The sequence below is a fragment of the Diabrotica undecimpunctata genome, chromosome 4 (genome assembly GCF_040954645.1).
Source record: "Diabrotica undecimpunctata isolate CICGRU chromosome 4, icDiaUnde3, whole genome shotgun sequence".
Lineage (NCBI taxonomy): Eukaryota > Metazoa > Arthropoda > Insecta > Coleoptera > Chrysomelidae > Diabrotica > Diabrotica undecimpunctata.
The window spans coordinates 131291216-131317227 of NC_092806.1; the positions used below are offsets into that span (position 1 = coordinate 131291216).

The window sequence follows — 26012 nt, forward strand, 5'->3', positions numbered from 1 at the left end:
CTGATAACGCAAACACGGCCGTTCTAAGTTTATGAATATTGCATATGAATAGAAGGTACAATAATCGACGATATACAACAGAAGCAGTTCATTTATAATATGGAATGCATAAAGATTTGAAAACCATAAACTCCCAAAACAATACTCGAATGGATGCCTACAAGAAGGCACAAAAGAGAACGGACGAAAAAACATTGATGGAGAGAATAAGAAGGAACAGAAAAACAATAAGAAATTATATTTAATAAATAAATAAAATAACACCTAAGTTCAATTTATCAGTCGAGTTGAAAGCAAAACATTGATACCTATTTATACAACCGATTATATTAACGGCGAAAACATAGAGAATATTTTTTGCAGTAATGGTGTGTGAAATAAAGACGAACGGATGATAAAATCGTTCTGAAGCATGTTAACACAATCTACTATTTTTACTGCTAATAAGCGGCATTTTACTTTAAAATAAGTTTATTTTGACGTTTCGAAAAATAAACTTATTCTAAAGTAAAATCGTGGCTTATTTCCAGTGAAAATAGTAAATTAAATAATAAAATATTGAAAAATATAGAAACTCATTTTTCAAACTTCCCATCTTGTTCGTTTTGCCTCTTTCGTACGGTGTCGAAGATTTTACATTCTCGTTGGTTTCACATTTGGCTGTATCTATTTGTCCTACTTAAAATTTTGTGAATAGGTAGAATACACACCATAAAAAATAAACACTCACTATTCGCTCAAACACTTAAGAATAAACATTAAGGTTGTGGAAAAGGTTCTCCTGGCTGCAAGAGATATTTAAATAATGGTTTCAAATGAAAACGGCGCCAAAATTCATAATATTCCGGTAAAGTAAAAAAAGTATGAAAAAATTACCTATTACTAAACTCTATTGAAGAGAAAGCGCGAAAAGCGTAAGTTTTATTTATTTATAGATAAATAAAAGATTTAATTTAACACATATTTTTTTGTAAGTTGGCTTTAAAGTAACTAGTAAGTAGTTCGATTAAAATAGGTAATAATAAACTTACTTGCTAATAGGTTTGCCATAGTTCCACTCGCAACAAAAAGTGCATCTTCCTTTCCTAAAAGCTCAGCAGACCTTCGTTCCAACTCAGTAACAGTGGGATCTTCTCCATATACATCGTCTCCAACCTCAGCAGCATACATGGCTTCTCTCATTTCAGGTGTAGGTTTGCTTATGGTATCTGTTCTCATATCAATAATCTTGACATCGGCTTCAAGATCGCCTTTTATTATTTTTTCGTACATTTTTGTGCACTTGTTAACGCTGAAGTAGATAACTCTTTAATGATTGTTGTTAAATATTCTCCCTACCTTATATAGTATAGAATAGCGGGAGATAACCGGTTAATTGTTTAAAAACAACGACATTGCCACACATTACATTTAAGCGAACGTAATTGGAAGCAATTTTCAACTAAAAAAAGATCAATTGCGTAAAGCTGAACCAGAGGTTATTGATTTTGACAGTAGTAAATAAATCAAATAAACTGTTTACTCAGCAACTAGTTTAGTTGCGTGCGTGTAAAATAAATAGATACGTAGAAAATAATTTTAATATGTAAATTGGAGGCTACAATTGGTTAAATACTAGCGAGTAAATTGATAACTCTTTTAAAATTCGAATATCCTCAAATACCACGTGCAAAAAGCAAAACACGGAACACTTCTACGTTGTATCATAACTATTATCAAATAGCATTGAGTTACTGTAACTAAAATATTAAAAGTTTTACTATTAAGAAGCCATTAGACTTATTGTTTATAATATTTTATATTATTAGGAAGTTTATATTAAAATACATAAATATATTCTAATGGTTAATTAAATTAAAAGTGTCACATCTAATCGCTTTTCCAACACTAATAAATTGTTCTTTAGAGATGTAGATAACTACTGAGCCGTAACAGATATTTATGTAACAACGTTTTGATACCAAAATAACAACTGGTGCATTTAAAAATACATACGTTCACTTTAATAAGGTGTATAAAAAAATGTAACTGACCAAAAGTTCACAACCATTGTTATTTTTTTAGCTGAATCTATAACTACATTTTTCACCATTTTTCACCACGATGGTTCTTCATTATTTGTAATGTAAAAGTTTCAACGATAATTTTTTAGAATTTAAAGTTTGATTTAGTTCTTTAATATCATTTTATTTCCCGTCGTCACAAATCTAGGACAAGTGAGAACTATATGTTCTGCGTCATCTTCGTTACAGTTCGTACATCGGTCATGTGTCCTTTTACCACCAATGTCATGTTTATATTTTTTGGACTAACCCTGTACCGCAAGATATTTGGCGAAATAAAAAAATAGTTTGTATTTATGTGTTTTATGTTACGCTCTCTGTTGTGTTGGATTTTAAAACTCAGCTCCAGTTCCCTTTCAAATTATTTTCCTATTCTATTCACCACTCGAAGAATAGATTTTTATCTAATTTCCTGCGTGCCTGGTATTTATAGTCTTGCCTATGTAATTGTGATCTTTCTGTAATTAGAAATAATTTAAGACTCTCTTATAGGTGCTTATAAGTCGTAAGAAAGATCTCATCTATATAGAGTTTAGTTTAATTTTGTATGTTATTATTGGTGTAATTTTCTACAGATATATACAGATATACTTCCAAATAGACAATATGGTGAACAAAATAATCTCCTCCTATGATATGTCATACTGCTAGGGTATATATTTTTATATCCCACTGTATGCCCATACAGTGGGAGGAGAGAGTAAGATACTAGGAATTTGGTAATAATTTGAGAAATAGACGTTGAATTATCAGACAGTTCTGAACAGTAACACAAGTATTATAACTTCTTTAAAAAAATGATAATAAACTTTTTATTTTAAATCTAGGACATCTATTAGAGATCCATGAGTTTAATCAGACGTTTAAATGTTTACATGGGCAGAATGGTATGTAGGGTAGCCAACAAAGTAGCAGCTGTCTTAATAATTGGTGAATGTAGAAACAATTTTCATGTAGCGGAACGTCTTTTTAATGAGAGGTACCCCGATCTTAGACTTATTTGAGGGAGCTTCTGTGGAAGTTTGAAGAAACAGGTAGTGTTCAAGATGAGAAACGATCTGCTCGTTCAACAATTAGTAGTTCAATATAATTGCGTCTAGTCAATCAGTCAAACAACAGTACACCGAGTGTTGGCTAAAAACAAATTTCATCCACACCTACAAATTAAAAATTGTGCACCAACTTTCAGATGATGTCTCCGATCGAAGACTAGAATTATGTGAAAATATGTCCAATCAAATTAACCCACAGCCAGATTGTTTTAGTGGCGAAGTATTTTTTCCCTCAATAGAAATGTTAACACACACACAATGTGAGGTATTGGAGTAACACAAATCCTCACGTCTTTCGTGAAAAACGTACTCAATTTTCAAAAAAAAGTATATGTTTGGGCGGGTGTTTTGGGAAACTACATAGTTGAGCCTGTTTTTCTCAATGCTATCTTAACCGATGAAGTGTATCTGGAAGATAATCCAGATGAATACGACAACTTGGAAATAACGTTTCAACGAGATGGTGCTCCAACACACTATTATGCACAATTCGGTCACCGGACATCACACCATTACATTTTTTTCTGTGGAGAACTTGAAACCCAAAGTTTATGCTACAACACCTGACATTATTGGTTTGGTTTGGTGTTGTGGAAGACTTTGTGCATCACAACTTTTATCAACTCTTTTTATCTATGTGTGCTCATTATTGCGATCACAGTTATTAATAATATGGTCCTTTTAATATTGTTTACTAGGAGCAACTTATAACAGGTTAGGTCTAGATCAGATGCAGCATAAAATAAACTGCCTATTTAGTGTCTAAATTGATATTATATTTCCTTAATTTCTGATTTATCCCTAATATAACTTTTACCGATAAAATTAATAACTGCGTGATTATCTACTCCTTTACAATCAAGCATTCTATTTTAAAATATTTTTAATCTTAATGCTTAATAATATGTGCTTGGTTTTATTATTAATACATAGAAAACTTGTTTGATCATTGTCTAACCAAACAATTTTTTCTGTTTCTTATATATTCATTTTCAATAATAATTTCAACATAAAAGTACTTCTGTGTTCACAGCCTCAGCCCGTAAATTCTTTATTAACATTAGCTTCTGATAACATGATTTATGTTGTCTTTACGATGGTTCGAATTTCTCTTTCGGTTCGGAATTTTGTTGTTGTTTTATTAAATTTCTTTTGCAATGATTACGTTTCACTTATCTACAGTTTTTTTTTTTAAATATTAAATTTTATTACACTTAAAAAATCTTCGTTTGTTACCAGTTCAGTAACTTTCTCTACTTTGATATTAACCCTTGGCTTCGCAATTAATAATCTAGCTGTTAATTTTTCTATTTCCTGTTTTTCTGACGCAATCCTTTCCCATGCAAACAAAACTGTTGTATTTTTATACTCCAGTAGTCAGAGACGAAACTGACACTGAACCTCTAAAAATCATATGCGCGCGAAATCAATTTTAAACAAAATTGATTTCGAAACACGAACTCGACAGTAAAAATTCGATATCTTTTAATTGGAGTGTCCCATCGACAAAAATCAAATTGCTTTTTAAAGATGAAGAGTGCAGATTTCGTATTTATTTTTGTTTATTTAAACGATCTAAAATATTTAAAACTACTGTTTTTCGATTACACAAGTACGTTTTTTGAAACTTCAGCACTTTAGTTACAAATTCCATTCAATATCGTCTTCGTAGAAACATTTCCTGTGATGTGCGATCGTTTGTAATGTGGAAGTTTTAATTCAGCGTGTGTTGGCATATTTCAAATACCTCATATTTGTTACCAAAACTAAAAATCGAAATGTCATGTTACAACTTCTGAAGATTCAGCTTTAACAATGGAAATTAAACAGTAACGGATCAATGGAAGTGATAAATTTTATTGATCGTATAAGAATCGTAATAAATGGCAAAAATTTATAGAAACTGACTTCATTTGCAGCAAAATACAAAAATTGCATACGAAAGCTACACTCTTCACATTTAAAACTCATTTTGATTATTATAACGAAGCCAGAAAACGTTGAAAGAAATGCCATTAAAGGAATTGTTAATGGGCTAAAGAAGGAGCTCATTTTATCGGGCCAGAACCATTCTGCGACATCCCAAAAAGCCGCATCCTGAAATATGGAAACATATTTCACGCTAAAAGAACGCAAAAAGGTTATTACAATCTTCTACTCGCTACGTATAATATTCTGAGAGCTTCAGAAAACTAAACTCAGAGTAATCACAAAAATATAATAGGTAATACAATCTACAATCCATATAATTATTGTCACTTTTGAAATTTAACCGATTCACTTTATTATCTTTCTGATTCAGCAAATCGATTTTTCTTTCGTTTGAGTGATCGTTACCGATTGCTCGTATTGTTAAATCACATCTCTACAAACATCTGCTCTTTGAATAAAATTTCTTGAATTGTCAGTAGTGTCAAAAACGTGAAGATATCGTCAATAATAATTTATATTTATTGCATTTAATTTTTACAGATCTTAAACAATTAAACTGCCAATCATCTAAACTCGGCGAATTTTTTAAACTGACAACAAATTATAGGTTACACATAATATGTGCTATTGAAACAGTAACACATTAACCCACAATGACTCAAAACAATAGGTACCCCATTTTATTTTTTAACTTTATTAAAAATTAACACTAGTATCGGAACATTTCTTTTATTTCATTAAACCTAATTTTCGCATAATATAATATCCAAAAGTAAGATACATTTATTGAATTTTATTTTAACATTTTTAGTAAATATAAAATATCCAGTGCTTTTAAAAACATGTTTACAAACAAAATCTATGATACAATGTAATAAATAATTGTCTAAATTTGATTAGAAATTAGAATTGTCTAAGAACTTTTACATCTCTACGTGACTAGGGACTTCATAACCAAAGAATAATTTTATCTTGTGGAAGGTCATTACAATGAAATTAACACATCATTGCAATGACACTCATCAATTTTTAATTTTTTTGTAGTTTATATATATTTTTTAATGTGTTATTGATGTTTGTTGATACAGGTCAAAATTATAGAACATTTAAAGAATAATTCAAATACAATAACCATAAAAATCAAGAATGATACTGAAGAAGTGTTTTCAACATCTGTCTTATATATTTTATGAATGGGTGTTTACACTCTTACCATAACGAAACAACTTTATATATTTTATGTTTAAACTGTTTTTAAATCTTTGAGTTGGTATTAATCAGATCGTTGATTCATTCTTAATTTTATCCTTTTTTGTCACTTTACTCATCCATCTAAAAATTCTCTTTTCCACCACATTCACTCATTGTTTCTTTTGAAGTGTTACACAACACACAACCCACTGTCTTACAGTTATATATTAGGCAGTAATATACATACTATTTGTAACACTAATTCCATTTTTAAATTAACTGAGAGGTACTTTGTTTTTGTCCTACTAAGATTTAAACCTTTTTCATAAAAAGCTTGTGTCCACTGTACCAGTCTTTGTTCTAATTTCCTTTCAGTATTTTCTATTAACAGCTCATTATCAGCAACACTTGTTTCTATCTCTCCTAGCATGATCGCTACCCTACCAGGAAAATCAAATGATTTTACTGCTTTACCTTTCTTAATTTTTTGTAGTACTTGAGTAACTTGGTCATTTGCTATTTTAATGAATATTGCTTTTACTTCCTCAGTTCTATGGGTTTTCTATAAAATTTTTCATTTAATAAATTGCCAAAAGTATCACATCACCTTTTAATATTTTTCGCTAGTTCAATACAAAAGAGCCACAAACCAAAATCACAGTTTTTACATGGGAGCTAGGCAAAGTTTTGACTTTTATTTTTGGTTTATTTCTTTTTTATTTTATATCTTTTAGATGCAAGTTAAATATTGTTAGAAAGGTAAATTTAAACTGTATTTGATATTGTATTCAGATACAACGTAAGTATTTTCCTGAAAGTGATATTAGCAGATGTGTCTCTTTTGTATAAAAATATTTGTAATATAAGTATTTAAAATAAAAGGACACATACCAAAGAAACATATATTTTGATCAATGTTTTTGTCATTATTGTCAATTATTACAAAAAAATATTTATTGTCATAAATGACAAGAAATACAAAAAATTGTGTGTCAATTATTACAAAAAAAAAGATGACAATGTGAGGCTATAAAAATATCAAAAGATAATTCTAAAACTAAATAAGTATGGGATTCAGAAACATAATAAAAGTCTGTATCTTAACTTAAAACTAGTTATTCTCAAGTTACATAGGTAGGTAGGTAGGTACTGATAACTTATTAAAGGCAATTCAAAAATGAGCTATTATTTTTACTAATACAAGGTACAATTATAACTAGCTAATAAAAACTGTCATATTTTGGTCATAATTTGTACTTATTGAACATTATTGGTTAAATAAACAACATATGGTCAAAAATAAATTAACCATATATAAAAATCTGTATATCTCTATACTTGAACATAAGTCTTAAAGATTGGAAAACCATCCTACATAATACTTTGGTATGATATTTTTATTTATCAGGTTAAGAATACCTTGTTTCTTTGGTTGTGCAATTTTTGAGCTTCTGAGAATATCCTAATCTCTTTGGTCTAATATCAGTCTTGTATGAAAATGTGTTAATTTTTTGTTTTTCCATGCGAATTATCTTTATTTTATACCATTTCAACCTATCTCATCTTCGTTGGTTGTGTAGTTTCCACAAGCAAGTTATTTGAGATCAAAGAAACTTTCATGCGTCAGTTCTTTCACTGAATAAGGTGGCCCTTTTTTCTTTGCAGTTTTTATTAATGTTATATATTGGTCAGGCAAATAAATTGGAGAAGACTTCAAAGCTCTGGACACATTTCTTTGAATTGTAGAATGAATGAATCATATATAACGATACTTTGGTACAATTTCAGTCATATTGGAGTAAATAAATTGTCTTTGTATTTTTAAATCGGCAGTTTTCCAAAACGCATTAAAAATTTTTAGTATTTCTTGGGTTGTAAATTTTGTAAAACATTGTAACTTGCACTTATCAGCACAAACGGTCCCATTTATTTTTCTTCAATCTTTCTCTTAGATTTTGACAAGGATGTATATGCCTTACCAATATTTCTTAATAACTTGGTAACATTTCGTTTTCATAGATTTGGATTTGCCTTCCTTTTGTGACCTTTTTCTTTTTCATTGTTTTCATTGTCAGATGTACCAACAGTACTTGATAAGTAAATATTAAAGACCACCTCAGTGTTGGTAGGCAGTATATCAACATTGGGTGGCTGAACATCTATTGATATAGACTGGATCTTAACAGGGGAACATTCTACAGTCAATTTATTTGGATATACAATTTTTTTATTTTGTTATTAGAACCAGGGGGTCCAGGTTTTGAAGATATTTGTTGCTGCTCCATTAACTGCCTTTAACATTATTTTCATCAGGATCAGTGTTACTCTTTAGTGAATCGTCCTTGGTTTTATAGTCGGAATCCTTAACACTGTCGTCTGAAGAGAAATCAACCCTAGAATTGTTTGAAAACAAAGACTAACTGCTTGAAGACGAAGACGAGCTGCTTTGATGAAGACAAGTAGATGCAGAGTCGCTGTCATATTCAGTTTCCTGAACTATTACTTTGGGTCTGGTGTTTAGGTTATTAGTTTGGTAGTTTTTGCCATCATCACCAAAAACAATAAAATTATGTTGGCTACCAGGTATCATAACAGTTGTCTTACTCCTTGAATCCTATTTCTTCAATTTTCTCAGGTTTATTAGTATTGGTTTGATAGCCAACCGTGTCGAGTATTATATGCACTCTTCTACTCATTCTGCAACAAATAAATTGTTGATGTACAGTTAACAATATCGCATTTCTGTTTTTATTAGAGTTGCACAAGTAAAATATTATTGTTTTATATAAACACTTTTTATTAGATATCAAGTTGTATCCCAATATGTGGCCGTTTTTTATTTTAAATGATATAGCAGCTCCGAGAATATGATAAGCAAAATTAACATATTCCTTAATACATTCTGTTTGATTAAGAAATATATATATATATATATATATATATATATATATATATATATATATATATATATATATATATATGCGAATATTTTTTATAAAATGACCATATTTTATTACACATATCTTTTGTTTAAGAAATAATAATATACTTACTTACGTGAATCTTCTATGCAAAACGGACTTATTTCGGAATGTGGCACTTTTGTTTATAAAAACGATAACAAAGACTAGGGTTTTTTGAAATGTGACTATTTAACACAAAAGAAACGTGCGTTAACTTCGACTGTCAGGACACAACTAACAAATTGCCGGTTTTGTCCATATTTGTTCTCTCAAATACAAAAATGCAAAAAGGGCGCTAGTGTCATTTCGATATTAAACAACGTAAAATATATGGGGGTTTTAGTGGTATATAAAAATATGACTGCTTAACGTTAGATTTTTTGAATAAACGCTATTTTCGTTTTTTTTTTATTTGTGGCCCTTTTGTATTGAAGTATCGATTTGTTCCATGCACTATTTATCTGATTTAAATCATTTGCCTCCTTTGTTTTATTTGGCTATTTTATAAGTCTTCCTTTCACCATTCTTTTACTCAAATAATCTATCTGAGAGTGACTTTGTTCACTTCTATATGTGTTAAAAACTATCATATTCTATTTGTTGCTGTCAGTAATTATACTTTATATAACATTTCTATACTTTGTTTCAAGTTAAGAAAATAACATTGCGCTTATGGAGATCTGTGTTGCCAAAACTCTCAGTCACGTGTTGCTATTAGATTGTCGATATATGATTCATTCTAATCAGAGCCATATTCAGCACTGTGTAGTTGTAGTTAATTAATTTCACTAATAAAAGGATATGTATAGTTGAATACAAAGTAATGTCTATAGGTAGTAATTATTATAGGTCTAATAAAAATAGTTAAATTTTACTATTATTTAACATTACATATTTATTAACGCTTTAGATAAGATGTAACTAAAAAAACAAGTGCAGCTCTAATTTTATTTTCATGTAAGTAATAATTACACACATATAAAATTTTTATGAAAGATTTACGAAAGAGTAAAAAAATTTTAAATTATTAGATTGTAAGTTGATAAAAGCTACATTTTAAAATTATTTTGAAATATACAAGGTGTCCCAATAAATCTGGTGTATCAAAGTTATATTTTATCTTCCTATTCTTCTTCCTCTTTATAAGAAATCCTGCTTGTTCATTGGCGGATTGATACCTCTATGGAAGGTTGTCAATCCATCTTTTGCGCGGTCGGTCGATACTTCTTCTACCGATTAATGATTTATCTCTTGCTATTTTGACCACAGGTGTCTCCCCCATTCTGCTTATGTTATATTATATGAAATTTTTCGCACTATTACCTAATTTTCACTTTTGCCGGAGTTTATTATTAACAGGCTTTTCGGGTTTGGCACTTTGTGTTCGCCGATTTGCACACTATCACATAATTTACTCACTGCATATTAACATCATCCTCATCTTATCTATCATCGCTATCACTTTCATTACTGTCACTGTCAACTGTCACATTTATTACTGCAGGATCAATATCGTCTATCAACCCGTCAATAACCCAAAATTTCTGCTCCTTCTTAATAGCAAGTGTTTTTCCAGTTTTCCACTGTTACTACACCAAATGCATTTCTTATTAATTGTTCCATAGCGGCGGTCTTAAACTCTGTGTTGTGTGAGGCAATATGTCTTTTGACTTGACTCCATACCGTTTCAATTGGATTTTACTCACAATGGTATGGAGGTAGTCTCAGAATGGCAAAATTTTTCTCTTTGCACAACTCGTCGATTTTATATTTTATATATTCTTTGTATGTGTTTACGACTTCCATGAGGTCTGATTTTAAATAATCTTCTTCAAAAAAGATATCTTTATCTAGCAACCATGTCTTAATTTGATCTTTATTGAAGGCTTGTGTCAGAATCACTTCTCTCCTCGAATGGTATGAAGCGTTGTCCATCACCACAACAGTTTTCTCTGGAAGATTAGGAAGCAGCTTTTCCTTAAACCAATCTTCAAATATAGGACCATCCATCTCATCATGATAGTCCGCTGAGTTTTTTTAGCTAAAAACCAAAAAGCAGCTCCTTCTACAAAGCCCAATTCGCTACCCGCATGCACTACAACAAATCGGGGGCCTCGTTGTGTCGGCTGTTTTAGGCCTGTTGACAACCCCTTAACAAACGCATCCCTGGTTTAAGTCACTGAGAGGACCTTCCATTCTTTGGAAACACTATGTCCAACATTCACCCAAGTTTCGTCCAAATAAACGACGGTGTATCCTTGAGAACGAAATTTTTTTATCTCACGCAAATACTTATGCCTCCTTTTAGAATATCGGGCCGTTCAATCATGCTTGATTTTACTCCTCATTTGCAAAAAACAAAGTTCATTTCATGGAGTATTCTCCATATTGTTGTGCGTGACATGTTTGCTAAATCTTTGTCTTTTTTAAACAGTGCAAAAACTTTGTTCAATGTCGGCGGTAAATTTTTAAAGAAAAAATTATGCACGATTGCACGTAGCCGGGTATGAACTACTGCATCGTAAGTGAACTTTCTGCTGTTCACTCTACTTTTGGTACGTTTTCTTGTTTTTTTTATGGGACTGTCCTCCTTCCGCAGCTTCTTTGCGTATTTTAGAAATAGTACTAAAACTTACTTCCGTCATAGCACTTACTTTATCAGTTAAACTTCTAACACTTTCACCACTTCTTAAATTTAGATGATAATTAAATACATTTAAAACAATTTGTTTTGCACGGATGTCCAAGATATTCCCTTGGCTTCATTTTTGAATTTTCAATTAATATTTAACTGTAAATTCAGAATAACTACTAAAGAACCACAAAGCCTTATCATTATGTAGTCAGAGAATGACAAAATCGCTGACATACGCACACCGTATTATTTTAAGTTGCAATTAGTAATTAGAAATATGAATTCCAACGGATAGCTGGACAACCGAGCTACAAAAAGCGGTCCGTTTAATTACTTATCTTTAATAGACGGAAAAAGCATGATTTAGCTAAGCAATATTTTCTACTGATTTCTATGATTCATGGCATATGGTATTCTCACCGAAAAAACAAATAAACTGTCGTTACTATAATTAAAATAATATAAAATAAAATTATCTTTGGTAAATATTATTTGTTTAATTAAAATCATTTCCCTACTTTTCATCTCTTGTTTCGAATGGGCACTTTTGGCCAATTACGTTAAAAAACATTAATTTTAATTCATGTCGTGACATTGTCGTGCTTCTATCGTCCACAAGACATACATGGCCTAATCTCCGCAATGTTATTTTCTTAACGTGAAACGCTCTATAGTGTTAATTTTTCTACATATCATAATTTACATTCTTCATGAAATGATCATGGAAATAAAACACATGTTATAAAATAAATTGATTATTGTGTGACTTGATTGCCTCTGTTTAGATTCTGATGTAGAAATTATATAAGTCAAAACCATATTAGAAGACCAATATGTATTTAAGTTCTGATCAGTGTGCCTCAAACAGTTGTTGCTTTAAAATTTAATTCCAGTCACTTGAAAACTAAATTATTTAATTTCCTATATTTTATGTTCAGCAAGAATGTTGAATTTTGTTCTATTAAAGACAAATGAACTGAATGTAATATTTATATAAAATTTATTTTATTAATGCCATTTTAAATATAGTAATCATTCAGTTTATTATACTATAATACTTATATACTATGCTCAATACTAATTACTAATTAAGATTATTAAATAAACTAAAAATTGAATACTACATAAACTTAAAACATAAGTTAATCAGTATTATTTATTAATATTTTTGTTGATTTTTGCGTTTGCACATTGGTGCAAAGTGAATAATAATTTTAATATAACAATAATAGTTTTAAATAACATTGTGGCCAATGAACCATTTACCTACTATGTAATTCCCACTAAGAGATTAAATAATACCAGATCATTTAATTTTTAACCATTAACAAAATTGTAATACAAAATGTCAAGTATCAATTTGATGGTAATTAGGTCTTCACAGATATCACCGCAATATATATTTCTTTGTCGATAACAGTTTTTAGATAACATGAATCATTTTTTAATTATATGTGTGGTTGGAACCTTATTTTTCTAATAATATATTCTTGAAAGGCATAACTTTAATTATTTTGTAAACTTACATTATATGTCACAAGAAATTAAACAACAAAAATCATTAAAACATGTTTTTTAACTGTTCTGTACTATTGCAATAAAATAATAAAACAAAAACTTGTTGAGCAGCGCTGATTTACACAACAGAGCAGTAAAATGTTATACAGAAAGATGTAATAGACTTCACTTACTTGGTCCACTAGTAATAAAATTATCAGATGTAAATGGCAAAATGGTCTTTATTCATGGTTTTAACTATGTCGTATTTGAATACATGTTCACAATATTTTATTTGGCATATGTTAATTCGGTACATTTAAAAGTATAACAAATACAAATATACAAAGTATAGCAACAAACATTTAAAAACATGTTTTTCATCAAGTGGGGTTTTCTCAACAATTTTTTTCTGTAACATTCTTACACACTTCACTCCTGCTTGAGATAAGTCAACAAAAAAGGAACGGCACACGGGCACATCACATTTAATCTCGTATTTCCAGTAATACCGTCTGCTAATTTTGAGATTTTAAATCTTTCTGAAGAAACAATGCCATATAACCTGCTAGAAGAGTGTCTTGTTCTTTTTTTGAACCGTTATCATAAAAAGAGTCAAATAATCGCATTTGATCTTGTAAAGTTATGTTTGCAAAACATTTTGCTACACAACACTTATGGACAACAGAAAATCTCTTACCTTGTACAGCTTTTCCCGTAAATTTTGACACATATTCCTGTCCACTCTGCCTCTTAGATTTTGCCACGTTTTCTTTCCAATGGTCTTTCTGAACAAATTTCCTTGTGACACTGCAATATCCAAAATAGCTTTACGACCATCCATTGCTTTAAGCAGTGGCGCACCTAGAATTTATCTGAGGGGGGGTTTTTCAAATTTTTTTATGCTAACTTTCGTTTGAGTCCCTAAAATTTGGGTTTTAGTTTAATTTAAAGTACTAAAGATAGCAGTGCCAAAGATTCAGGTATCTATTATCCTGCCTACCAACTAAAACCACCCTCTCTTACTTTTGCGCATTTGACTGTCGCACGTACCGTACTCCGAAAGTGGGGTGGCCGCTGAAAGGCTGATGACATTTTTAGAACACTCATTTCTCTTATCTAGATCTTATCTATTGTTCTGAAGCTATTTTTTTGTGAAATTTTAAAGTAATTACTATTTTAATGGGAATAAGCCACAATTAAAGGTTAAAATAAGTTTATTGACATTTGACATTAATCCAACTTGTAAATACAATACATTTTGGAGACGGCTATCGCCGTATTCCTGTTTTTCTCCGCCAATCCTGCCGGTCCAAGGCATGCTCCTCCTCCAAACCTCTCGATTCCATCGCTCTTCTAATTCCTTCATTCCATGAGCGTCGAGCTCTTTTTCTTCTTCCAGGGAACTTCTATTTGTGAAGTTTTTGGGGCCAACGTTCGTCAGGCATTCTCAATAGGTGTCCAAACCAATTTGAACCTCTTCTTTCTATTCTGTCAATGACCGTTTCTGTAGCATTCATGTTATTTCTTATATATTCGTTGTTCTTCTTTTCCTGCCTTGATGTTCTAGCACTTCTTCTCAAATAATCCATTTCAACTGCCAACAATCTTCTCTTCAGGTCTGCATTCATTGTCCATACTTCAGAGCCATAACAAAGAACTGATTCAACCATGGTCTGCCCTATTCTTTTTTTGTTCATTTTGGAAATGTTGTGATCCCACCATAAGGAGTTCAGCCATCCTACAATTTTACGTCCCTGATTAATTCGGTGTTTAATTTCGGTTTCTCCCAGGCCGTTCTTAGCAATGAGTGCACCTAAATATTTAAATTTTTCCACTTGTTTGATTTCCACGTCTTCGTCGATCAACACTTCAAACCTCGCATCTGAATTGATAACTAAATATTCTGTTTTCTTCATGCTGACTTGTAACCCCCATTTTACATATTCTCTGTATATATAGATGCTTTATCATAATTTCTAGATCATAAGAATCTTGAGCTAGGACGACTTGGTCATCCGCAAAGTTCAGGGAGAACAGTACGTCATTTCCTATGGGGATTCCCATTCCCTGGCAGTGGTTTTTCCAATTTTGAAGGGCTGCCTCAATATATAAATTAAACAGTAAGGGTGACTTGTTTTAGTCCTTTAGTTACTTTTATTGGCTCTGATAGTCTATTTTCCGATTTTTAGGTAATGAGTTTTCCCAGTATACTTCTGTGATTATTCCTGAAAGGTATGGACTAATGTCGAGTTGTTGTAAAACTTGCCACAATTTAATTCTTGGGACTGTATCATACGCCTTTTCTAGGTCGATGAAGGCTAGATGTACTTTGGTACCAACCGCTATTCTTTTTTCTATAAATTGTTGGAGTATAAACAAGTTATCAGTGCAAGATCATAGATTCAAACGTCAATAAACTTATTTTAACCTTCAATTGCGGCTTATTCCCATTAATATAGTAATTAGATCTTATCTCTGTCGTTGGCCCGGTTGGTGTTTCTCTTCTTCTTTCTTTTTAATGACCTGCTCGAGTGTAATTGTGAACACTATTTCTGTCCCTCCATACTTATTTATATGTTCTGTTTCTCTCCACTGTACATCTATTACAATTCAGCATTGTGTGAGTAACAATGTCGGAATATTCGCAGTATAGGCATTTATCTCTATCTCTCTTTCTGAACCTATGAAGATACGCCCTAAAACAGACAATCTACCCAGTCCCTTAAGCTCGGGATCAGCATCTTGGTCTACTGGGCAACATCTTCCTTGTTGTTCCCCTCTTCTTGCCATCTTTCCCTTTCTTCTTTTTTTTATAGCTGTTGTCAAATGCTCTCTTCTCTCATAGATATGTCTCCTTTCTACTGCTAACACATGCAGAGGAACACAATCGGTGATAGTCCACAAGGCCGCCGCAGATACAGTCCTGTAGGCGCATGCTACTCGCAACAGACTCGTTCTGTCTACTTTTGTCAGAAGCCTAATATTAGGTATATATATCTAAATATAATGAAAAATATTATTAATCATTGTGTATTTATACAATAATTATTGTGTTCTACATATTTAAAGTGGTAATTTAATTATTCAAGTAGCGTTTTGGATTTTTTGTATTGTGTGAGAAAGACAAGTTACACTTTCCTACTATTCTTATAAATTTTTTACTTTATATAATCTGGGGGGGGGGGGTTAACCTCCATACCCCTCCCCCCGGGTGCGCCACAGGTTTTAAGAATACACTTAAACTTACAGTTGAACGTATAATATAACCCCAATCACATTGTCAGAAATTCACCAAAGCGGAGTTGATATAGAGGCACAAATCTTTCTTAGCTGTTTTAGCACTTCACTAAAAAAAAGTGTTATCTAACGTAAAAAACCGTAATTTCGTATAAAAATTTGGTGGACTGACAGAAAACAACATGAAGAATTCAATTCTCCAGAAGAAGGGCACATAGGTCTATAGGTCCTTATTCTAGCCACCGCCACAATTTTAAAAACTTATATAGATTATAATGAAAATGTATATGATGAATAAATTCTATATTATATTTAACAAATCATTAAACAAAATTTTTAAAGAAAAAAATTAAGATTTTTTAATTTTAAGGAACAGATGTGTAGTAATATTATAACAAATATTAACAATTTAGTAATAAACAGACATAAAATTTCATTAACCTACATATAGTAATAACACGCCATAAGAAGTATTCACTTCTCTCGGCACTCCCCAAATGCCACGCTGTATGTATTTTTTTATTTATCTTTTAGGAATAGTATGTAAATAATTATCATGTGTGTTTTTTGTTTCCTTTTTAGAAAACGTGGCCGAAATCCTAAAGAAGATGAAATTGAATTCATGCCCTTATCAAAAAGAATAAATAACCTTCATATCAATGGTAGCATGCTACTAGATAATGCTAGTCATCCCAGTACTATGAACTCTGCAGAATGGGGCCCCGGACCTCCAAATTACATAAACTACATTCCTGAGTCTCCACCTAGTTCTGATCAAAGCTTAGATTCCAATATTTTGCATTATCAACAGGCGGAGTATACCCCTGACTTGACAGAAGTGCAGAATCCTCACTACTTTAAAATAAACAAGTTGCTTTTTGAGATGTATATTCAGAGAGTACAAAGAGGATGCCAAAATTGATAAGCCTCGTTTATATTGTATATGTCTTGAATTATAACGATAGTACCCTTCCTGAGAGTTAAGGGACATTGTAACTACTCTTAAAAAAGACTTATCAACTGTGTTGAGCTTAAAAATAAATATTTAATTGTTTTATCGTCGAAAAGTTTACTTGAAGTAATTGTTTATTTCCCCCACAAAATTTTAAATGGTAATTGCAGTAATATTTTAACTATATTTTGTAAATAATTGAAATTCTAGTGTACAATGTCTTGCCACGTTTATCTGGTTCATATTATGCACAACAAGAAACTTTATGTCCACTAGTAGAGATGGTTACTAAATTTTAATATGGTTACTTTAAAATTTTGTTTCAATCTAAAACTTAAAAAAGAGATGAATGTTTTTTAATTTTTACTTTTTGGGAACTTTTTTTGTAACTTTTGAATTTTTTTTGTAACTAATATTATTTAGATTGTAGATCTCAAATATGTCGTTTGAAAGCCTATTATCTGTTTCGCAGTTATGTATGTTACCTGATCAGGTTCTAAAAAACCTGTTCTAAGCATTTCTGGCAGTGACGAACAATGTGTAGAGTTACGCAGATCTAACAGTATTTATCATTAAGAAATGCACATTTAAAATCTATTTGATTTATGCATAAATGTTTTTCTATAATCAACGACAGTATTCAAATGGACATCATTTTTGCTACTGGAGAGTACATCTTAAAAGCATGATCCTTGTTGATTTTTTCTGGCAACTAATCAAGCCTTTTTTATAGCTGCTCCATCATTTTGATGTTTTCATGAAACGCCCATCTTGAGTCTATCAGTTCGACACCGTAGGTCGTTTGACTATTTCCCAAGTTACATTCTTGTTGATTGCATTTCGTTCACACTCTTATAATATTTTCCATCCCTATGACACGGCATCATTGAAACTTTGTGGAGAGTCAAAATATTCAAAAAATAATGCTGCCATCATTCCACTGTCATTAAAATGATAATCTTTTAGATAACCAGAATTTGCTTGGTTCTTTGTGGGCTTTAATTTCCTGTCACTGGATTCACTTGTGATTTTTCCTTTGTTTCTTCATTCGAACAACTTTCTAAGTCAGTCAATTCTTCTTTATTCTCATATTCACATATGACCCTTTCTGGACTTATCAAAGACAACATTTTGGACTTTTTCCTCATTTGGATTCCAGATATGGTACCCATTGTTTTTATATCCTACAAGGTATATTTTGTGACCCCTTTTTTGTCAAGTTTGTTATGTTGATTCTCAGTGGGAATATGTACAAGGTGCAAAAAATTTCACAAAATTACAAATTTGGGAACTGTCATGAGGCATGAATCGAAGCATTAGAAATGTGAATTCTTGGACGGATACTGAAGATACCTTGGACAGCGAGAAATGAAATAATGCGCAAGTACTAAGAAGGGTCAACAAAGATAGTGAATTGCTAAAGACTTTTATACACCGGAAAATGTCTTACCTGGGACGTATAGTGAGAAGAAATCGATATAGAATACGGTAACTGATCTTCAAAGGTAAAATAGAAGACCGTAAAGGTGTAGGAAGAAAACAGGTTTCTTAGTTAAAAAACATTCATGAATGGACACATTGGTGATCGAAAACGTCGGATAATTCTGGCACGTGAAGAAGAAATGGCTTTTGCCAAACCAAATTTCTGCTGGTACCTTATTATTACTCAATGTTGAAGTAGTAAGCTAAAATGTCTCATTTTTTAAGCAAAAATCATCATCATCCAGCCTTTATTGATCACGTCCACTGCTGGACACAGGCCTCCCTTAAACTCCTCCATTCTTTACAATTGTGCTCTTTGTTGCCAATTTTTGGTGATACGCCTGATGTCGTTAGTCCAACGTGTAAGTGGTCTTCCTGTACTACGTGTGTCTGCTCTTGGCCTCCAATTTGTAATTTTGTTCGTCCGTCGTACATTCTCGCTACATGGCCTGCCCAATTCCATTTCAGTTCCGCTATGCGTTCCACAACATCAGCAATACTCGTCCTTCTTCGCAGATCTTTGTTTCTTATTCGGTCTCGCAACGTCACTCCCGCATAGACCGTTCCCTTCCTTTCTGTGCCACTCTCAATGTCGAAGCCGTAGTCTTGGTCATAGTTTCTGTCCCATAGGTCATGACCGGTAATACGCATTGCTCAAATACTTTTCTTTTGAGGCTAATTCGTATGTTGGCCGTAAGTGTGTCGTGCAGTTTTCCAAAGGCTGCTCACGCAAAAGTAATTTTCGTTTTTGGATTTAGCATGTTTGGTTATCCCTGCTGATTCTTATTTCATGACCCAAATAAGTATATTTGTCCATAAACTTAGTTTTGGTCAAGTTCATTCTGAGGCACGCAAAGTCCAATTCCTCCTTTGTAGTCCCAATTGACCATTTTAAAGGCATGCTCTAATGCTGTTATAAAGCAAAGATAAACAAAGTTTTTGGCAGAAAGCCGTAGCAACAGCAGTGACAAAGTTTTTTGGCAGGAAGCTGTAGCAACAGCAGTGTTTTTGTACTGCAGTTTTTGCGGTGGTTTTGTGTTGTGTACTTTCCTTCTTCCGAAAATGATAGTCTTAGATGTACCATTTTTCTTTATATCTTTAATTTAGGGATACATATCTTTAAAACGTTTCCTAATTTTCTATTAGCAAATTTCCAAATGGTTATTTTTGCTGCCCGCACCACATTTCATTAACCAATTTCACGTTTTTTAACCAACCATTTTTTAATAGTAAATTTAATTACGAACAATTTTCCTGTATTAATTTTTGTCCCTAAAGTATAATAATTATAATAAAAGATTATTTTTTAAACATTATCTGCAGCACCCACCTATGTAAACATAAAATTTGAAGTATTGGGTATCCAAAGCTGTTTGTGCGTGAGTGTTATAAGGATTGAAATCAAGACAGGAAAATTCGTTGAAGAAATTGTTTCCAATGTCATAGATAGATCAAATAGAAAATACTCCTTATGTTTTTTTTTTCAAATTTATAATTTTTGCAATACCAGTTTTTATTGAATAATTTTTATAAATTTATCATTTTAGAAGTGGGAAAATTAATAATTGTCGTTTTCATTTATTATTTTTTTTTTTTAGTAATACCTACTTTGGAAGGTACAGGTTGTTGTTTCCAGACAACTCGTTTATTTATTTATAGTAAATTAACATTAACTGGGTAACATATTCCTGGGGATATATATATATTACCTGAATTACTGATATGTTTCACATATCCCTGAAAATATTTTGCTTCAGAAAAACTACCTTTGTGTTCTGAAAATAACATTATCTTGTAAATCTATTATGCTTAACTACCTATGTTTTAAACATGTTTATGTGTATCAGTAGATCTTTAATTATATCAACAGTGATGGGATGAGGAAACAAATAAAGTTGATACAACAAAAAAATACAAATGGTATTTTCTGCAAAAAATTATAAGGTAAACTTTGTAATTACGCTGAGTAATAAGTCAATCGCATGAGTTGATTTCATAGCCATACCAAAAAATGCATACTTTGGGTATAATTTATGTTCTTGCTCTATAGATCGGTTCATATAGAAAGCATATTTGATTTAACCCAACTATTTTATAGTTCGAAGTCAAACCTCTCCATACACAACCCAACTATTTTTTTTTTAATAAATCTCATCAGTAGTATCTAAGTTTGTTTGAAAAGGAAAGTTGATGTGTAATTACCATTAGAAATATTCTTAAATTATTAATTGTGTAAATTATTACATTAAAAAAAACTTACATTGTAATGAAGTAAAATCGTCTACTGTGATTGGTATAATTTATAAAATTATGAAAGTATCAAAAAGAATCAGTCATGTCAGACCATCATCAGGGATACATGTAAGAAAGTAATCCCACTTTGATTGATGAGAAAAACCTTTGATTTACATTTAAAATATTATATAAATTAAAAATAAAGTGATAACGTCGATGGGGGTTCCTCGGTAGCAGTTTTAAGGTGGTAGTTACTGCCTCCCTCCTTATGTAGAATTGCAAGGGAGGAAGGTTCAGCATCGCATCTAGAGCTGCAATGGAGCCTATTGACATTGCCCCTGTGATTCCCAGACAAGCTAGCCGCTGCACTTTCTGCAGCTTGGCGTTAGCTGTTGTTTGTTGTATTTTTGGTCACCATACTAGTGATTCATATGTGACCATGGGTCTAATAATCGTTTTATATGCCAGAGGATTAGTTTCGGTTTTAGGTCAAATGTCTCGCGGCAGGTCCAACATGCCACCAAAGCTCTTAATAAGATTTTTTTAATATGAATTTCTTTTACTCCCTAGATTTAGAATAGTCTAATGTGATGCCATTCATAATTTGGAGCCTGTAAATTGTATTTACGCCTCCTTGTGAAAGGTATCAAAGTCGTTTTGCTGCTTTTGGCATTTAAGCCCCCGTCGCCTCCCAACTTAAATGTATTCATTATAGTGCCATATTTGGTATCTACATTAAATTTTACTAGTTTGTCTTTGATATGTGACAGCTGTATAAAAGTTTAAGGATTACTAAAAGATTATATGACGATTGTTAGCTGTTTGTTATCCTTTCTGATATCAGTCTAGCTTTTTTTGTAATTCTCATTATTATGTGTGAAATTATATGTATATCGTGTGAAAATTGGTGTAGGATCGAAATTATTGACCATCGTTGTTTGCTACTTTCGTGTGTAGAAAAAAACTGTTTTTGCTTATTAGAGTTTTTGACATAGCTATTATTCTGAATGCAGTGGTTGCACATTTTTTATATTCTCTTTATTAGTATGTACAGGGTTATGGGAATGAATCAAATATTGAAATTTATTGTGTCCACATAACTTTTTACTTTGCTGATGAAAAAATCATTTTACCAGATGTATTTTTGATTGTATCATTTCTTATTGGTTTACATATTTTAATTTCTTCTTACGTGCTGCTGCCTCTAATCTCAACAAAAAGCTCAGCTTTATTTGTGCCCATTTTCTAGCTTATCATTCATCTTATTTCACCTAGAACTCAAAATTTACAAGAGAGTCAATAGTTGATTTAGTTTTTTAAGAGTTGCCATAATAATGTCAACTATTTAATAGTTTGTATGTTTTCAGTATACATATTTATTTATTGCAATGTCTAAACTTTCATTATTTTAACTTTAAGTGAATGAAAATATAGTAACTGTTGGTGGGCATATTTTATATGTTTTGTAAACAGTAGATAATTATATTATAAGTATGTACACCGTTTTCTTTTCACGTAGTTTCTTCTGACCTGAGACCAACACCGATTTATCCCGTTATTTGTCCATTAGTAAATGTAAGTGATCCCAAACTACTCTAAATATCTTTAGATTCTGGATAAAATCAAAGTTTGTGTACAGAATTTAATTTATTTATATGTATGTTTGCCTGTACTTTGTAAGATTTTGCTAATTTGAAAAATAAAAGATGAAAAATATATGAATATATCATATATTGTCATCTTGTATTTATTCTGAAATTCTATTCCTTTCCATGTGTAGTGGAATCGATCGTGTAAAAATATGAGGTAAAATAATTATTCCAGTCATTCAATTTGTATTTATTTTGTAATTATCTGTATTTATTTATAATTCATAGGATTCTAGTTTAACTTAGATTTTTAATACCTTTATTCTTACTGTTAAATCTTAAAATGTAAGTTTTAAATAATAAACATATTAAAGATTTTTATTTGCATTCTGAAATAAAGAAAAAAAGTCAAGGAAACGAAATAATAGAAGAATATGTTCATTACTACAGCGAAATAAAGACCAAATAGCAAAGAGGGGAATGTCTGTAGCAAAAAGAAAAAGTCGATACAGTAGACTAGTCCGAAGCTTAATACTTGTTTTGTTTTCTATATTTTTAAAATTAAATAAAGGAATGAGTGACCTGGTATCATAAATTTTAAATCAATTGTTTCCACATCCAATAAAGGATCCTGAACAAGTTTCAATAGAGTACGGCTAGTTTTATCTTTCTGTTTTGCCCAGTGCATGAGCAAGAGAACATAACGTGTTTGAATGTCCTGCCATGTTCATATAAATGTTTCCTAAGACACGAAACTAGTTCTTTAGAACCCCTTCCACCATTAGTCTCATCCCAGACGTGTATATCGGCAGTGTTGTTATTAAAACAATGAAAGCCAAAGTTGTAGATGTAAGAGTAGAGAAGATGTAGAGTTTGGGGCAGTGGCATAACTACAATTCAGGAGGCCTGGGGCGGAAGTAACCAAAGAGGCTCCTCTCCCCAATATAAAAAAAGCTAAGACTTTCCTCCATATAGGAACTACCTAAATACAACATGTTTGAAATTTAAAGATAACATTTATACCTATGCTGTGTTAAAAATTACTTTTAATTGAATTATTCTGGTTTGGCTCTACTCATTATCCAAACATTAAAACAATGGTTAACATTGATAACACAAGATTATTTTGTTAATATTCATACTCTCATTTATTTCACAGTTTTTACATACACATAATTACTATTTAAATGAGAATAAGCTACAATTAAAGGTTAAAGTACGTTTATTGACGTTTCAATTTCCACTTCGGAAATCTTTCTCAAAATACAAACATTAGTAAATTAAACAAATTTTTGTGTTTCTGTTACTGACTCATTATTATCTTATCTGACTCATTTATATTGACAATTCAGACATACATTATACTTTTTAAAGTAGACGACTTTAAAATGATATTGCCAATATTGTTAAGTTGCGTTCCTGGGACGACTTTACTTGTAAGATAGTTCATTCGATTACATGAAATCAACTTACTTGAGAATATCCATCAGAAAAGATCATAGCATGTAATTCGTCTTTAAAAAGACAAATACATGCCATGATGACAGTAAAATTCTCCTGTTAGTGATTCCATAGTAAATTATGAGGGAAAAACCAGAAAAAAAACCTCATAATACTATCCCGACATGGTAAGTATTTGGTCGCGCATTTAGTTTACCTTCAATAAACACCAAATTCTGATTTTATATGTTTGTTATTTAAAAAACATAAATGGTGTATGCTCTATATGTTACTGACTTACTAATAATGGTATTTCCTTTTTAATAACTTCCTCTTTCAATATGGGTAACCAGATCCTACTACATTCTGCCGAGGAATTTGCGACACAATTGGTCTCATTTAGCATAATTAGAGCCGCTTCTTTGATTTTTCTCTTTTTACCATCCCTTTCTTAAATTGTGGCTTATTCCCATTTAAATAGTAATTACTTTAAAATGCCACAAGAAAATAGCTTGAGAACAATATTTTTACTTACAAACTATTATTTCTGAAAATTGTTTGATGACGTTGTCGAAATTGATGTTGTTTGCTACTTCACATTTAATCGAAAGCATTGTCAAACCATTTAGCCGGGTCTGGCTCATAGTGAATCGTAAATAGCTTTTTATGAGTTTCAATTTTGAAAAACTCCTTTCATTAGAAGCAATAGAGATACGTCAAATATCTTTGGGACAGATTCCATCAGGTCCATATCAAGAATAAACTGTGCCATCTTCAATGTAGTCTAAAATTTCTGGCATCTTCATTTATTCTTGCAGCTTTTATATGGTGGCGAAGTCTTTTGATTCCATTAAAAATTTCTTGCTTATCGAATTCTGTGTCACAATCATGGAGTAAATACTCGGCCTGAACGATTTTGAATTTTTCGAATACACTCCATTCTTTACATTCTAGTTTGAAGCTCTTGGTGTAGCTTGTCTTGTGTAACGTTCAAGTATACATCTTTAAGCTTCATCTTTGAGAGACAGTCCGGCATCTTCGGCTGTTTCTCCAAGCATTATCTTTTTAAATATCGCCTACTATTTTTTTCAAGGGAGATTCCCATTTCATCACATTTCTCCGAAGCAAACGGGAGAGCCTTCGTGCTCAACTCATATCGACTGTCTTCAAAAAAGACTTTCAAACTTCGGAGTTTTATTACGACTTTTTCAAGGAGTGTCAAACACTCCTCCTGTAAATACCTCTCTGGGCTGTTTATTTCTTGTAAAAAGTACCCCCATAAATAAAGGAATCCAAGAAATGTAAAGTCACAAATATTCCAGAGGAAAATTTCAGCAGAGCCCCGTGTTATATTTTCCTTAGCTTCACACAATTTTTCTCTTACTTGAACTAATTTATCAAAATGTTTCAAAATAAGTTTCACAGATTCGTGATTGGCACTCCATCTAGTGTCAGATAGCTGTTTTACAGATACACCTATATCTTCCATTAAAATTCCCAATCTATGTAGAGAGGACGAGAAGAAATTATATACACTTTCTAAAGTTGCCAAAAACGTTACACAGCTAGGGTTGATTGCAAATGCATAAAATCCACACAAATTGGGAGAATGGTTTGCACAAGGCACAAACATGATTTTGTTTTCCTTGATCCTTGCTTGGACACCCGTATGGATGCCTGACATAGTGAACTTTATTATCACAGCCTTGACTCCTACACAATTGTAGATCCAACTCATCAT

General features: G+C 31.6%; 3 protein-coding genes across 4 annotated transcripts in view; 1 reads left to right on the top strand and 2 right to left on the bottom strand.

The window, feature by feature from the left end:
- The window catches only part of LOC140440033 (uncharacterized), a 71335-nt gene extending 69723 nt beyond the window's left edge, over positions 1–1612 (bottom strand). The window contains exon 1 of one of the 2 annotated variants that reach the window (XM_072530275.1): positions 1032–1612. In XM_072530275.1, coding sequence (XP_072386376.1) covers positions 1032–1272 — 241 coding nt within the window. In that variant the 5' untranslated portion in view covers positions 1273–1612. The remainder of the gene's footprint in view (positions 1–1031) is intronic. The other variant, XM_072530274.1, reaches the window with a different exon arrangement.
- A 3888-nt stretch (positions 1613–5500) lies between these two features.
- On the top strand, positions 5501–23210 carry LOC140440034 (uncharacterized). Its single transcript, XM_072530276.1, has 2 exons — positions 5501–5717; positions 17156–23210. Exons 1-2 carry the CDS (start codon positions 5701–5703, stop codon positions 17493–17495), a joined length of 357 nt encoding a protein of 118 aa, XP_072386377.1. The 5' UTR covers positions 5501–5700; the 3' UTR covers positions 17496–23210.
- A 2118-nt stretch (positions 23211–25328) lies between these two features.
- On the bottom strand, positions 25329–26012 carry LOC140438949 (uncharacterized). Its single transcript, XM_072528584.1, has one exon. It carries the CDS (start codon positions 26010–26012, stop codon positions 25329–25331), a length of 684 nt encoding a protein of 227 aa, XP_072384685.1.

Coding starts and splice junctions, on each gene's coding strand:
- LOC140438949 (XM_072528584.1), bottom strand. CDS start 26,012: ATGATGAGTTGGATCTACAATTGTGTAGGAGTCAAGGCTGTGATAATA.